Source organism: Neopsephotus bourkii, unplaced genomic scaffold, assembly GCF_033783945.1.
Source record: "Neopsephotus bourkii isolate Nb327-2 ecotype Australia unplaced genomic scaffold, CSIRO-AGI_Nbou_v1 NB_962, whole genome shotgun sequence".
Classification (NCBI taxonomy): domain Eukaryota; kingdom Metazoa; phylum Chordata; class Aves; order Psittaciformes; family Psittacidae; genus Neopsephotus; species Neopsephotus bourkii.
Window position 1 is genome coordinate 5,631,526 of NW_026901456.1, and position 14,506 is coordinate 5,646,031.

At 41.0% G+C, this 14,506-nt stretch overlaps 1 protein-coding gene across 1 annotated transcript in view; it reads left to right on the top strand.

Annotated features, from left to right (window-relative positions):
- The window catches only part of TTC3 (tetratricopeptide repeat domain 3), a 69,251-nt gene extending 55,802 nt beyond the window's left edge, over nt 1-13,449 (top strand). The window contains exons 34-45 of the mRNA XM_061359159.1: nt 127-276; nt 1,538-1,677; nt 3,948-4,016; nt 4,720-4,816; nt 5,744-5,844; nt 6,465-6,558; nt 7,121-7,219; nt 9,879-10,300; nt 10,750-10,870; nt 11,006-11,230; nt 11,445-11,534; nt 12,169-13,449. Coding sequence (XP_061215143.1) covers nt 127-276; nt 1,538-1,677; nt 3,948-4,016; nt 4,720-4,816; nt 5,744-5,844; nt 6,465-6,558; nt 7,121-7,219; nt 9,879-10,300; nt 10,750-10,870; nt 11,006-11,230; nt 11,445-11,534; nt 12,169-12,279 — 1,719 coding nt within the window. The 3' untranslated portion in view covers nt 12,280-13,449. The remainder of the gene's footprint in view (nt 1-126; nt 277-1,537; nt 1,678-3,947; nt 4,017-4,719; nt 4,817-5,743; nt 5,845-6,464; nt 6,559-7,120; nt 7,220-9,878; nt 10,301-10,749; nt 10,871-11,005; nt 11,231-11,444; nt 11,535-12,168) is intronic.
- Nucleotides 13,450-14,506: the final 1,057 nt, after the last annotated feature.

Consider the following 14,506-nt stretch of genomic DNA (forward strand, 5'->3'; position numbering starts at 1 on the left):
CTACCCCAACCAGACTCAAGACTTTGAGTCTCACCTGACAGCAGGCTGCTCCTTTTAGACATCATAAATGTTTGCTGCCCTGTGAAAACAAACGCTAGATTGTTTTTGTAACTGTTTTATTTTCAGGGAGATATCCTACGTATGGAAAAGGAGCATCAAGTATTAAAAGAACAACTTAAAGAAGCACAGGAAAAATATGAACAGTTACAAAGCCGAAGCTCAGAAGAAACCAGTGCTTTAAAAGAGCTCATAAAGAGAAATGTTCAAGAGACTGAGGTAGTGTTTTTATCTGTGCAGCAATAGGACAAACTGCACTGGTTCACAAAATTGGTTGTAATTGATCAACAGTGGTTTTGAAACTTGCAGTGAGGCAGTCCTCATTGCTGTGAAGTCTAACTTGGGAAACCTCCCAGTCTTTGTCATCGTCCTTTGAACACACTCAGACATGCAGGATATTGTTTGCTTCCATCTAGTGGATAGGCATCAGTTTTTTTGGTTCAGCCTGAGAACAAAAGAGCCCTACATCGCTGACTCTCTTTTGTCTTGATACATTGGGTTTGCTGACAGACTTTGTTTCCTTGGAAATGTCTGGGAGCAAGAGGAGTCATCCCCAAATAACACTGTCAGCTTGTTATCTCTTTGACAGGATTAATTTTATAGTTAAAGCTGTAGATTCTACAGGCTGCCCATTGGTCTACATGAAAAGGATTTTTTCCATTTAAGAAACAAAACTCAGATGATGCTAAAGCCTTGTCTCCCCATGCCATCTCTTTTATCTTTAGTAAGATGGAGCCTGTCACTCAGTCTCAGTTTTATGTATATTTTTCCTTCCAATGGCATGTTGAAGCAAACTCCTGTACTGCAGCTTGGGAGCTCCTGAGCTCTAGCTTTGCCATTGCCTAAAAGTAGCCTGGCAAACAAGGGCTTATGGAATCTCACATCTGTTTCTTTACCAACATTCGGTAAACCATGAGCTCAGAAGGGTTTGGGCTGAAAGCATGGCAGTGTGTGGGGTGGGTGAGCTCATCCATGGGCATTGAAGGCACTTTTGTAAACAGTATTTTTTTCATATTTCTCAATGACTCATGGATGCTAGCTACATTGCTTGTTTGGAGTTTCTTCAGTAGTTATGGCAGCCATAAAATCCACTGCTGCCTTGCTCTGTTATGAATAGTAACTTTCTGGTTGTTAGTGCTGATACAACGGTATCAGTTCTGATTTTGAGCTGCATTTTGATCTGGATTTCAGTATGCATGTGACACTGTGGAACGGGGTTTCTTCTATTAGCTGGCTGCAAAATGGGGTTGCAAGCCATATAAACAAAGAGTGCAGATAGTCGAGGGGGAAGCATTTTATGAGTATGTTGCCCACACTGAACAGCTGAAGTAACAGTAAATTAACCATTAGTAAAAGTCATGTTACTGTACTATTTTCCACTGACTTAGTTGTTGATCGTAAGTGCCAGCAATCTGCTCTAACTTGCTTTTGAATAAAGTAGTGTTTTCAGAAATAATATTTTCTTATTTTTTGCTTTTAGTTATCAAAGACTGAACTGGATTGGTTTCATCGAGACTTAGAAATGCGAGTGAAAAAATGGCAACAGGAGAAAAAAGAAAGTCAAGAGAACTTTAAAGCACTAAGGAACACAGCTAAAAAGCATACAGATACCAATGAGAGGTACTAATTTTAAATACTGATTTACTTCACTCTCCCTTTATTTTTCTATTTTTTTAAGCAGCTGTAAGTACAGTGATTTCTGATAGACTCTGGTTTCAGTATCTCCTGATACCATGATGTATGCAGAGTGAAAAATCAGACTTGTTGCCCTGATCATGTCATTCTAAAATGAGTTAAATGCAATTCTTGATTAGAGCTGCTGTTAATAGGATCTACGTACAGCATTATTTAACCTAATTAACAAATGCCACTTTCTTCACTGTTCAAGATCTCAACATTTTCCAGAATCCTGTAGCACTGCTTTTTCACTTTTCTCCTTCATGACTTACTGTTGCTTTCTCAGTGTGCTCCTCTACTGCATTATCATTACTTTTAAATTTTCATTTCCATTTTCATTCTTCCTCCTTCTACTGTACAGTCAAACCAACCAAACTCTGGTCAGCGTTTTTGCCTGTTTCTGCCACAGTAGCCTGAGGGTCATCCAAGAATGCACATTTCCTCCGTTTCTAGTCCTATAACTTGTTTCCTAGACTCAAGTAAGACTGCCAGAGCCACATAACTGGGTGTATCCATTGAGTTATCTCAACAGAAGTCTGCAGAGTTTTCCACAGAACTTAAATCATTAATATCAGTATGTGAAGCCCATCATAACCTTGTCTGTGTGCAGCAGACCTTGCTCTTGCCCTGGCAATGGGCTCTCCTGGCTGTGGAGGAGCAAGAAGCAACTTCGACTGTGGCCAACAAGTATCCATGAGATCATGTCACTGACGTAATGAAAAATAAATCGTGTGTCATTTGATGCAGTATCATCAGTAGCTTTTTCCGCAGCATTCCAAAGACTTCAGAAATCTTTAGGTAACCTGATGATTGGCTGTGTAACCAGATAGGTGTTTATCACAGTAGTAGACTGAAACGGATGCAATGATCATGAGATGATCGAATTTGAGATCCTCAGGACAGTGAGAAGAGCATGCAGCAAGCTCACTGCCCTGGACTTCAAGAGAGCAGACTTGGGCCTCCTCAGGAACCTGCTTAGTAAGGTTCCATGGGATATAGCTCTAGAGGGCAGGGCGGCCCAAGACTGTTGGTTGATATTCAAGGATCACCTGCTACAAGCTCAGGAGTTTTGCATCCCAACTAGAAGGAAGTGCAGCAGGAGGGCCAGGAGACCTCCTTGGATGGGTAAGGAGCTGCTGAGGAAAATTCAAAGGAAAAAAGAGGCTTAAAAAAGGTGGAAGCAAGGACAGGCAGCCTGGGAAGAGTACAGGGGTATGGTCTGGGAAGCTAGGGACCAGGTTAGGAAAGCTAAGGCCCAGTCAGAATTAAACTTGGCTAGGGATGTTAAGGATAACAGGAAGGGATTCTACAGGTACGTAGCAAATAAAAGACTAGGGACAACGTAGGCCCCCTCAGGAAACTCTCGGGAGAACTGGCTGCCCTTGGATTTGGAGAAGGCTGAGGTTCTGAAGGACTTCTTTGCCTTGGTCTTCACTGGCAAACTGGCAAACTTCACTGGCAAACTGGTTGCGTAGAGACCTCATAGCAGCCTTCTAGTACCTGAAGGGGGCCTATAAGGATGCTGGGGACTGTAGTGATAGGACAAGGGGTAATAGGTTAAAACTTAAACAGGGGAAGTTTAGATTGGATATAAAGAAGAAGTTCTTTACTGTAAGGGTGGTGAGGCACTGGAATGGGTTGCCCAGGGAAGTTGTGAATGCTCCATCCCTGGTGCAGTTCAAGGCCAGGTTGGACAGAGCCTTGGGTGACATGGTTTAGTGGGAGGTGTCCCAGCCCGTGGCAGGGGGATTGGAACTGGATGATCTTAAGGTCCTTTCCAACCCTAACTATTCTGTGATTCTATGAAATATGCACATGTCTGTTTTCGCTATTTTGATATTTTAAGTTACAGGTAAATATTTAAAATAGCTTCTAGATAACTGATGAAACTGACTTAGGGTAAATTCTCTTGTCAGATTTGTCAATTCTTACTGTATTTTTAAGTTCTCTGCAAGTTCACAGACCTGAGAAGACTTCTGGCCTTGAATGCTGCTGCATTATCATTAGTCTAAATAGTTTGGGGTAAATTTGGCTTAAAAAATCATCAGTCTGCTTTTACATTAGTTACTGCTTAAGTAGGAGTACATTTAAATGTACTTACAGTATTAAACAGCATTGTTACTGCTGTGCAGTTCTTGTTGTATAGGAACATGCTATGTATTTGCTAATGAACATTTTTCAGAACAAGCTTAATAAATGTTTGATTACTCTAGGTATTTGAAGACCATTGAGGAGAAGGAAAAGCAGTATAAAGAATATTTAAATACATATCTCGAGACCAGGTAAAACTCTTGTACCTTTCAGCAATATTTACAGTTTTCTGCTGACTCATCATTATTGAGTTATCTCTTTGGCTAAAGGCTTAGAAAAAATAAGCACTTTAACCTCCATCTCTTATTTGAAGTTAGTTTATGTTTACTTATTGTAAGTACTATTTTCTTTTAGATATTTAGGATAATAAAAATCTGTCTTTTCAACATACTCTCATACGTTTCCCTTGATTATATGATGTTGTGTTTTCGAACACGTGTTAGAAGTTGGCTGTGGTACAGACATACTGAACTGCCATGTGTAGCTTTGCACTTCCACACACTTGTAGTCCTAAACGTACTTAGTGTTACTTCATGTTTTCTGAAAGTAACTCATTTGCACATAGTACAAAGACGAGGTTCCATTTATAGGTACATTCTTTATGTGACCAGGCACACTCGCATGACTGCAGTAGGCAAACTCCTGTAAACTTTTTAGGTTGCACAGTGAGAAATGGTGAAGAAATAGGGAGGCTGTGCCTGTGGAGCCAGCAGTAGGGCTGCATGAGCATGATGCTGTACCTGAAGGCACAAGCTGAACAATGTAAATGGAGATGTGCCATTCTGAGGAAGAGTTTACTTGTAGAAAACCTCCAAAATGCCATAAGTTTAAAATACTCGTCTGTCATAAACATTACTCAAATATTTAACTTCTTTTTTTTTTTCTATTTCACAGTAATAAACTTGCTAGTGAAAAAGTAAAATTGGAAGAGCTTATAAAAAAGAGTCAAGATAACTACCAAGAGTGTGTGAAAAGAGCTGTTAAAGCAGAGGTACAAACAAAATATCTTAAACCACTTTTGCTAAAGCTTGGATCATTTGCACTAATAATAGGTGGGGAAGATGACTGGTGAAGCCTTATTTACTAATTAAATAGCATCTAAAACTTTTCATAAGCATATATCAAAAGTGCTGTCCATGATGTTATCCTACAGATAACTTCACAGGTCATCAAAGCACATTATTATTACTGACCAGTGATAAAAAGAATTTGGGGGAGGTAGTATTGCCCCAAGTAAAATTCAACTAGTGATTGAGTTCCATACTTACCCTTGTTATGAATCGATTCCATTAGCAAGAATTAACCATAGGAACTTGAAAAATTTCTTGTTTAAAGTAAGTCGTGGTTAGCTAATGTATAGATGCTGCTTTATGAGCTAGAATCAGAATGTAACAACCAGCGTGTGTGTTTCACTGAAAGGAGAGTACTGAGAAATACCAAGACTTTTTCTAAACCAGTATGTTTTATACTGGAAATGCTTTGAATATCATGAACAATTCTCCCTTCGTAAGAAGGGCTTGCAGGCTGTCTTGGGATTTTTATAAAAAGATTAGATTGTTGGTGGACATTAGTTTTCAACTATGCAGTATTGAAAAGGTTGCCTTAATTACTTAAAAGTTTAAGTGTGTATTTATACATATATAGATATATATGTATATATAGGGTAAATTGCAAATGGAACATTTATGGAAGCTTTCTACTATCAGCTGAAATAAATGCAGCCTTTTTATCCTCCTGAAGGCCTGCCAGGGCTGTTAATTGCATGTGAAATTGCTCACTGTAGGAACTCTGTATGTGTTGTAGTCTGTATCACCAAACTATTGTTTCACATGCCTATTAAGGTCTATTTGAGGTTTTATCCCTTGTGCTACAGCACTGCTTTTACTGCACGGGTTTTTTTTACATTGTTTTGTTACAGATATCAGTACTCAAAAACTGGAAGGAAACTCAAGTATGCAAGCTAAATGGTATAGCTGCCAAAGCAGAAGCAAATGTCAAGATGCTGAAGTCATTGAGCAGGTATGGAGAGTTTACACCGGAGATTTCAGCACTATTAGTAGCTACATACAGATAACTTTTAATCTCAACAAGTCAGTTTTGCTCAGAAAGGGATGTCAGCTTGAAAGGTGCGTAGAAACATAGTAGTTAAATACATCTTTTCTGAAGCTGGATTTCTTCGTAATGAAATTACCAAGATGTGTGATACTTAAGCAGGAGCAGTCTTGTTATTTCTTATCCAGGGAAGATCAGGCTACTGGGAACATTCTAGTTATTCCTGCACAGTATCACTGTGAAGGGCTGCAATGGAAACAAAGAAGAGTGCAAACAAAGCTGCTGGGCATACAACAACATTGTTTTCTTCCTTACAAGAAACTAAGCCTTTGCTGTTACCTTTTTAAAAACCTATGCCAGTTTCCATTTCCTTATATTGCCAGAAAATACCAAGTTACCTTTGAGGAACCCACTTCTGCGATTGGATAGGATCCAAGTACTGGTCATTTAACTGGTTTTAAAGTTGCTCAAATCTTTAACTGTGATTTAGCCGGTAGGGAAAAGAACTAACTGTGGTACTAAAACCAATGGTCTTGAACAAAAATAATGGGAATGTTGGAGTTTAACTGCCATCTTGAATGCTTCAGCAGCTCAGCTTCAGCAGTGCCTAAGTTGAAGTCACAAACTGAATCCTGGGAAGTATTTATTTCAAACATAAAGAAACAACTGGAAAAAGTAGAGGTAAGCCTTAATTTCCCCTAAAGAGCTTTAAGTTGAACGTTGGAAATTAGAATAAATACCTGAAGTAATTTTGCATTCCTTTTTTAAAACACCAGTAGCTTGTCCTGCAAATGCTGAACTGCAATTTTTAAATTACAAAAGAAAGGCACAGATTTAAGTCCAGATTATTTAAGTATAGTTAAATCACGATGGCTGTCTTCAATTTCATAAAGGCAAAAATCTGTCCTTTATACATTTGCTTCAAAATTGCATCTCACTCTTGCTCTTGGTTCTTTTGTACTTTTTGCATTTCAGATAATCCATGCAACTTCTGTAAAAACAACAGAAAAATTAAGAAGTAAAATGTCTAGACTGAGTTTTAGGAACTAGAAAGGGTTTCCCAAACTGTTTCAAGCATCAGTGCAAGTACCTCATTTATAGCAAATGGTAGCCTCACACCTCCGTTTGAAAGGCCTGGTATATCACGGGTGTCTTTCAAAAAAGCAGTTGTGTTCATGCCGTTTTAAACAGAGTGAGCTTTAGTTAATGCTGATGTGGAGGATAATTTGTGTTTTTTCTGCAGACTGAGTATGAAGAAAAAATTCAGATGGTGAAAAACGGTGCACGAAACTGCCTCACTAAAATGGAAACTGAGGATCTTCCTTCTCCTCCCAGCATCTTAGTATGTAGCTTACATTTGATAGCTGTTTGTTAAGAAGTTCTTCGAGTTTGAATTAGCATGGCTACCTGTTATAGGATATGTACATAAAGAACTTGAATATATGGTCTTGAATACAAAGTAAGCTGTCTCTCCGTAAGTCCAGGTAATTGTCAAAAGGAAAAGGTGACTATGGATTAGCATGGTGGCCAGTGAGAAGAATATTATCAAGTCCTTTGAGAGTCTCAAGCTGTTTAACTTTAAAATGCTTCATATTCTATCTGAATTGGGACTAATATTTCTGTGTGTCGTGACTTTCCTGTAGCACCAAAATCCATAGGGACAAGGCCCCATTACACCGACATGTGTAACTGATTACAAATACCAAAACCAATTTCCAGTTCTATCTGTTGTGAACTAGATGGAGCATAGCCATTTATGGAAATGCATCTGCAATGACTACATCCCAGATAGATACTACTTAAACACATTTTGTTATGGGCCAACAGTTCCACAGATGCTTTGCTTAAGTCATGTTAGTTAATTCCATACCCTGTGATTATTCCTGGAGCAAGGACAAAGTCATAGAATCATAGAATAGTTAGGGTTGAAAAGGACCTTAAGATCATCAAGTTCCAACCCCCCTGCCATGGGCAGGGACACCTCCCACTAAACCATGTCACCCAAGGCTCTGTCCAACTTGGCCTTGAACACTGCCAGGGATGCTCCATTCACCCCTTGTCCTAATGACGAGTCCCTCCCCAGCATCTTTACAGGTCCCCTTCAGATACTGGAAGGCTGCTGTGAGGTCTCCATGCAGCCTTCTCTTCTCCAGGCTGAACAGCCCCAACTTTCTCAGCCTGTCTTCATACAGGAGGTACTCCAGCCCCCTGATCATCCTCGTGGCCCTCCTCTGGACTTGTTCCAACAGTTCCATGTCCTTTTTCTGTTGAGGACACCAGAACTGCACACAATACTCCAAGTGAGGCCTCACGAGAGCAGAGTAGAGGGGCAGGATCACCTCCTTAGACCTGCTGGTCACGCTCCTTTTGATGCAGCCCAGGATACGGTTGGCTTTCTGGGCTGTGAGAGCACACTGAAGCCTGCTCATGTTCATTTTCTCATCAGCCAACACCCCCAATTCCTGATCTATGGGGCTGCTCTGAATCAAGTATCAAGTCAGTACTCCTTGAACTGTCCATGCGCACAGCTGTGGGGAGTCACCTGACAGTGATAAAATATAGTCAAGCTAGCTGCAGCAGTGGTGCAGATGTTCACTGATGGCAAAATTGAAACCAGGGCAGGGAGGTGATGCCCAGTCCTAAAGACGAGTAGCATTCAGAAACCACAGTACCTGGGATGGTGTGGAGTAAGGGGAAGATGATTCAGACATCCCTAAAAATAGGGGAGATAATGGTTTCGGTAAGTGAAACGTTTTCATAATGCACACACATAGGAAATCCATGAATCTGCTGAAGAGGCAAGACAACTTTTTATATATATTCTCTGCAGAAAGTCGTGGCTTTTTTTGGTTGGTTGGTTGTTTTTTGGTACAATTTAGATTCAAGGCTCTGTTCTAATACTGTGTTAATGATCATTACTACAGTTTTTCTAGACTTCACAAGTCATTGTTACACTTACACTTCCCTGCATGCCTGTTCTTCCCCACTTATTTCTAGGTCTCTCCTTTCTATTTACTGGTACAGATCTCTTAAGAGTATGTAGGTAACTTAAGTTACCATCCTTTGGTTACCATCAGTTTACAGGTTGAGGAGGAGTGACTGTTGAGCCTCTCGTTCTGCGTTTGTTATCTATTTTTACTGCAGTAATACAGGAGTAACCTTTTAGAAGGGGTATCTGTAATTCTTTCAGCTTTGAGAGGACTTTACTAAGCCCAAATGAAGAAGACCTGAATGAAAACTCTTTTTTTCCCTATTTAATTCCATTAATGAACTAAACATCTTCAGAGGGATGGTAAAATACCACTTCGAAAAGGTGCTAAACTAAAGAACATAGAACAAGAACCAGCAGGTTCAACTTCAACTATGAAGAAGTGCAGAATTTCAATTCTGTGTGTTAGGAAGCCACCTTCCTAGAGGAGTCAGGCTCTGAAAGAAGTAGCAGACATGGGGTCGAATAACTAAACTGATTTTAAGGAGTTCTTCCCATTTATGGAAGAGAGTTGTTAGTGCAAAAAGAAGTTTTCCTGACTTGTGCGAGCTCCAAGTTTTCAGGATGATGACTACAGCTGACACATGTTTCTGGTTTTAAAAAAAAATTACACTGAATTACATAGAGATCATGTAACTCATTAAAAGCAGTGAAATCTGTATTCCCAAACTGATGGCACTTATTTAAAGCAGTTGTTTCTACTACCAACTTCAAGGTATACCTGTGTATTAACTGGCAGCTGTCCAACAGCTTTGTCTTCAGTTAAAGGAACAGCCTGTGTATGTGCTGTCCTATTGAATCCTGTTTCAGACAGGTGCTCTACATGTAGTACCTGTTACAGAGCATCTTTGTGCACTGCTTTTAGCCAGGTGAAGCAAGTTTAGATAAATTAATGTGACCTTCCAGGTCCTTGGCATGACCAAACATGTCATAGTTCATGCTGCAAATGCTCGAGAGATCTGCTCAATTTATTTTAATCACTGTTTTTCCTGTGAAATCGTTTTATTTCTAGATAAAACAAAGTAGGCCTCCAGACAGGGACCCAGCCATCGTCATGTGTTCCTCTGCACCTGCACAGCCAAATTTACTTCCTGCATTTTCAAGTTCTGAAGATAAAGGTCTAACACATGCTTCACTTAATACACAGGCTGGAGCTAAGCCAGCATATGCAAATTCTAAGGCTTGTTCCGCAAGTGGTGGATCAGTGAAAACACCCTCAAAGCCCCTGGAAGGATCGTATTCCAATAAAGTCCCAACAACTTGCCTGTCAGGGATTTCTGGAAGTAATGCTCAGAATGTCCAGCCGAACCAGAAGCACCAGGATGACTCAGCTACACAACTGAGGCCTCCCAGACTTCCAACCAACAGAGCGCTTCCAAAGCCATTGGAAAATATTATTGCACAGCTACAGAGCATATTCCCAAACTACAGCAGGTATTTTCATGAATGTAATGCTATGCTGAGTAACAGTTCTGAACAGCCAGTACAAGAAGAACTGATTTCTTAGAAGGCTTCTGTTTCATGAGCAGTCTTAGTTGTTCCCTTCCCTGCCACTCAGTGAGACATTTCTTAAGGGAACAGACCTGTGGTGTTGGCTGATGTGGTTTGGGTTTTTTCCCCAGTTAAGAGCCACTACCAAATAGAAGTAGCATTATTTTATTGTTTGGGGGGGCGGTGAGGGATGGAAGTGTGTATTATCATTAAGGTAGATGCTAATCGCTGCGAGGTATTGGAAGCAGGAACTTGGTGCAGTTCATTTGAGTATCTTCTCACTGCCATGAATCAAGCATGGAGGCTAATGTGTACTCTCACGCTGTAACTATGCTGGTAGCAGCCATCATGTTGCCACTCAGACATAATCAGTGTTGTCTTTGCCCCTCCAGTTCAGACTTCACTAGCTACATAAAGGCCGTACAAAGAAGAAATGGGAACACACTGTCAGGTTTGAGCTTCGATGAAATTCTCAACAGAGTGACGGATCTCATTCTGGAGCAGCAGAGTAAGGTACTGTGGTGTATGTAGCTGCATCTGTGACAGAGGAGCTGGTGCAGCACAGCCCAGAAAATCATGCAACCTTGCCTTTGCTGCCAGGCTCTGAAATGCAAACTTGTTCCAAATTCTTTTCCAATACCTGCCTAGGCACCAACTTCAACAGGGAGACCTGTGAAGTCACCATCCTCTGTATCAGCAGCACAGGCTGGAACTCAGGGTCAGGAAGTCCCTGCAGAACATGTCGCCACCCCACGTAAGCCAAAACCTGTACTTAGAAATGCTTCGAGTAAGAATCCACCTCAGCCGAGTCTCCAGCCCTGGGGAAATGTTGGAACAACACCTAAATCAAAATGGAAGAAACGAGACTTTACAGTAAGTTCTCCACTGTTTCCAAGATGGGAAGTGATTGCTGTGTGCTTCTTGTAAGACATAAAATAATCCAAATACTGCTAGCAAAAATAATTGACTTACTCATTTGGTGTGCAAAGGCTTAAATAGATTTTGTTAAAATTAGTAACACCATTAAGTTATTAGAATTTGTTGATTAATTGTTGCCAGCTTTCAAATAACTGTGTTTTATGTCTAGGCCTCCAGTGATGATCCTTGCACAATATGTCATGATGAGCTAAGCAGAGACTCGTGTGAACTAGAATGTGGGCATCGTTTTCACAGAGAAGTAAGGACTTTGTTCTTATTGCTTAGATGCAAATGCTTATGGACATTGTCTAGTTATGCCCTTGTTCCATTTTCTGAAAGCAGCCTTCCCATCTTAACCCATGTGCACCTAAGAGCAGTTCAGAACCTCCGTTCCTTTTCCATACTTTGTACTCCAAGACTTGCAACACACACGGCCTTACTGTGCCAGAAAATTGTCAGGTCTAGATTTCTAAGTAAAACAGTAATTCATCAGAGTGAATTTAAGCTTACTTTTCAGAGGATGAATCTGGTAGTCAAGTCAGAGTTGTTTGCAGTGTACTTACAGAACGGGCTATTGCTGTAAGCCCTGCATTTGCCACCTGCTAGCAGCTGCACATACAGCTTCCTGTAGTAAGAAGTCAGAAGTATGTGAGAATAACTGGATGCTTCTGCCTGTGACTTTTTCCTTGTTTGTTCACTGCAGATTTGTTATTGCAAAGTAGGTGCAAATGTAAACTGATGGGCGCAGGGTCACAGGTGGAGAATGGTTCTCTACTGCAAACTGTAATAACATAGAATACCTTGTGCTTGCCTGTTAGTGACAATTACTAACTTAGTTAAACTGAACTCTTGATACTGGGCTTTGTGTCCTCAACATCTTCCTGTTCTTGCAGTGCATTAGAACCTGGCTCAAGCAACACTCGAGTACCTGCCCCATCTGTCGTGTTCATGCTCTGTTACCTGAAGACTTCCCTGAGCTTCCTGCACGGAACAAATACACCTAAACCTTGTTATATTTGAACACACTGTAGTAAGATGCAAAGCAGCTGCAGAATAACCACCATGATTGATAAGGAACAGAAACATGATGCCTAGAAAGAGACAGAACCCCGGCTATATTGAAATGGTAGCAGAGCTCAGACTGCTGCAGTGTTTACCACTGAGCTTTAAGGCATAAGATACTGGTATTGCCATGGCACCTGCAGAATTAAGCTGGCATCCTCCAAGATCCAGCACTTTTGCTGTGTGAAGCCAGTGTAGTTTAGAGGCTGGCAGCACACAAATCTAGTTGTGTTTTTTGGCTAAGGGATATTGAAACTACTCTATCCACTTTTCTCCAGGGGTGGTGCCTCACTCTTTGCAGGAGTGATGAATGCACCATCCTCCAGAGCTTACACCACCCTGAAAATAAATTCTGGTATTAAACAAGTAGGTGACCCCAATGCCAGACCAGCAGAATTTGGAACAGCCAAGACATTACCTTCCTCTGGCACAAACAGTTAGAATTGAACTGCAAGATTCAAATCAGGCTTGTTGTATTCATTATGAATGCAGTTCACATAACTGCAGCTCCTTACTCTGCATAAATTCATAGCTTATAATTCAAATTAAATAATTACTTTTAGTAATACTTTAAAGCAAGAATTTTTAAGTATTCATGTGATTCCTTCTTTTTGTTTATCATTAAGTTGTAATACTGGGGCTCAGTTCTTTATTAATCTCACAATATGATTTGAATTTGCCTCACTGCTGAAGAGCTGATTTGTTTAAATCAGAATTACAAGATATTTGGTTTTGATGAGGCAAACCTGCATCTGTATTCTCAGCGTGGATGTTCATCCTCAGAGTGAGGTATAGAATGCAGACAGCTGAAAGACTGGCTCTCCTACTGCTTCAGAAGTCTGAGCTTGCCTGAGTACCTTTGCCACTGTAAGACTTGTGAGACTTACGTACACTTGTAAGAGTGTACAGCCTGACCACCCTGAAACTGAACTGTGACTGTTGTTTGGATACAGGCACTATTATGTTTATTATATGAGGTTGTTAGCTAATTCTAGGAATCAGATGTTCCCCCAAATGCATATGTATCCTCCAGATGAAGTTTTAAACTACTTTGTGATTAATCACTACATTACTAGGCGCTTGGATCAAAAATAAAACTTGTAGCAGCTGCAGCAGTATTTTTTGTGTGATATTTTTGCTAAGTGTGAGTTACTGGTGAGTGGTCTACTGTAGGCTGGTGAGCCTTGCTGCCTGAACATCCATGTACTGCACTGCTCGCTATAACAGCACATGCACTCTTTTCAGCTTCCATTATGTTCTTGGGGGGGGATACATATACATCATCTTTCTAGCTTGTCACACCATTAGCCCACATCCTTGACCCTTAGGACCAACGGTTGGAGCAATCAATCCCCAAGTTGGGTCAGGGCAATCTGAACTACAACTGGAGGCTGGGCAGGGACTGGACTGAGAGCAGCCTTGAGGAAAAGGACCAATGGTTGGGGCTGAAGCTCAACATGCTCCAGCAGTGTGCACTTACAGCCCAGAAAGCCAAGCATGGCCTGGGCTGATCAAAAGGAATGTGACCAGCAGATTAAGGGAGGCGAGGGTGGTGAGCAATCGTATTGTGCCTCAGTTGTGTTTCTTGTTTATTTTCCTTTCCCCTTTTAGTTTTATATTCACTCCCCTTATTATTTCCCTTAAAATTATTATTATTAGTAGTATGTTATACTTTAGTTACCGGACTGTGCTTACCTTGACACGTGGGATTTGCATTCGATTCTCCCACCCATCCTGCTGGGGGGGGTGGGGGGGCGGGGGAAGGGAAGGGTGAGCGAGCAGCTTCGTGGTACTGAGTTACCGGCTGGGCTTTAATCACATCTATTCTGCCCGCTGGGGCCTGGGGCAGGATGGACAAAGTCCGTCCTTCAAAGCAACGTTGATGGTAGGATGTGATAGTGGCACTTGAGCAGCAGGTGGCACTCTTGCAGCACCAGCCAGACTAGAGAGAGCACCTTCCCTTAATCCTGTACCAGTTCCTAATCTTAATGTGTTCTACGTTCTAGTAAATATCTACCCCCTCCTGGCCCAAGAGTGTTGTAAGACAAAAGTAAGAATTCCAGATGGTTATTCCTAAAGGTGATACAGAACCAGGGCTAACCCTAGAACTGAAGCTTCCTGCTTCACAGTGCTGTTACACTTTAGCTACAGCTAAAGGAAATCATTTCA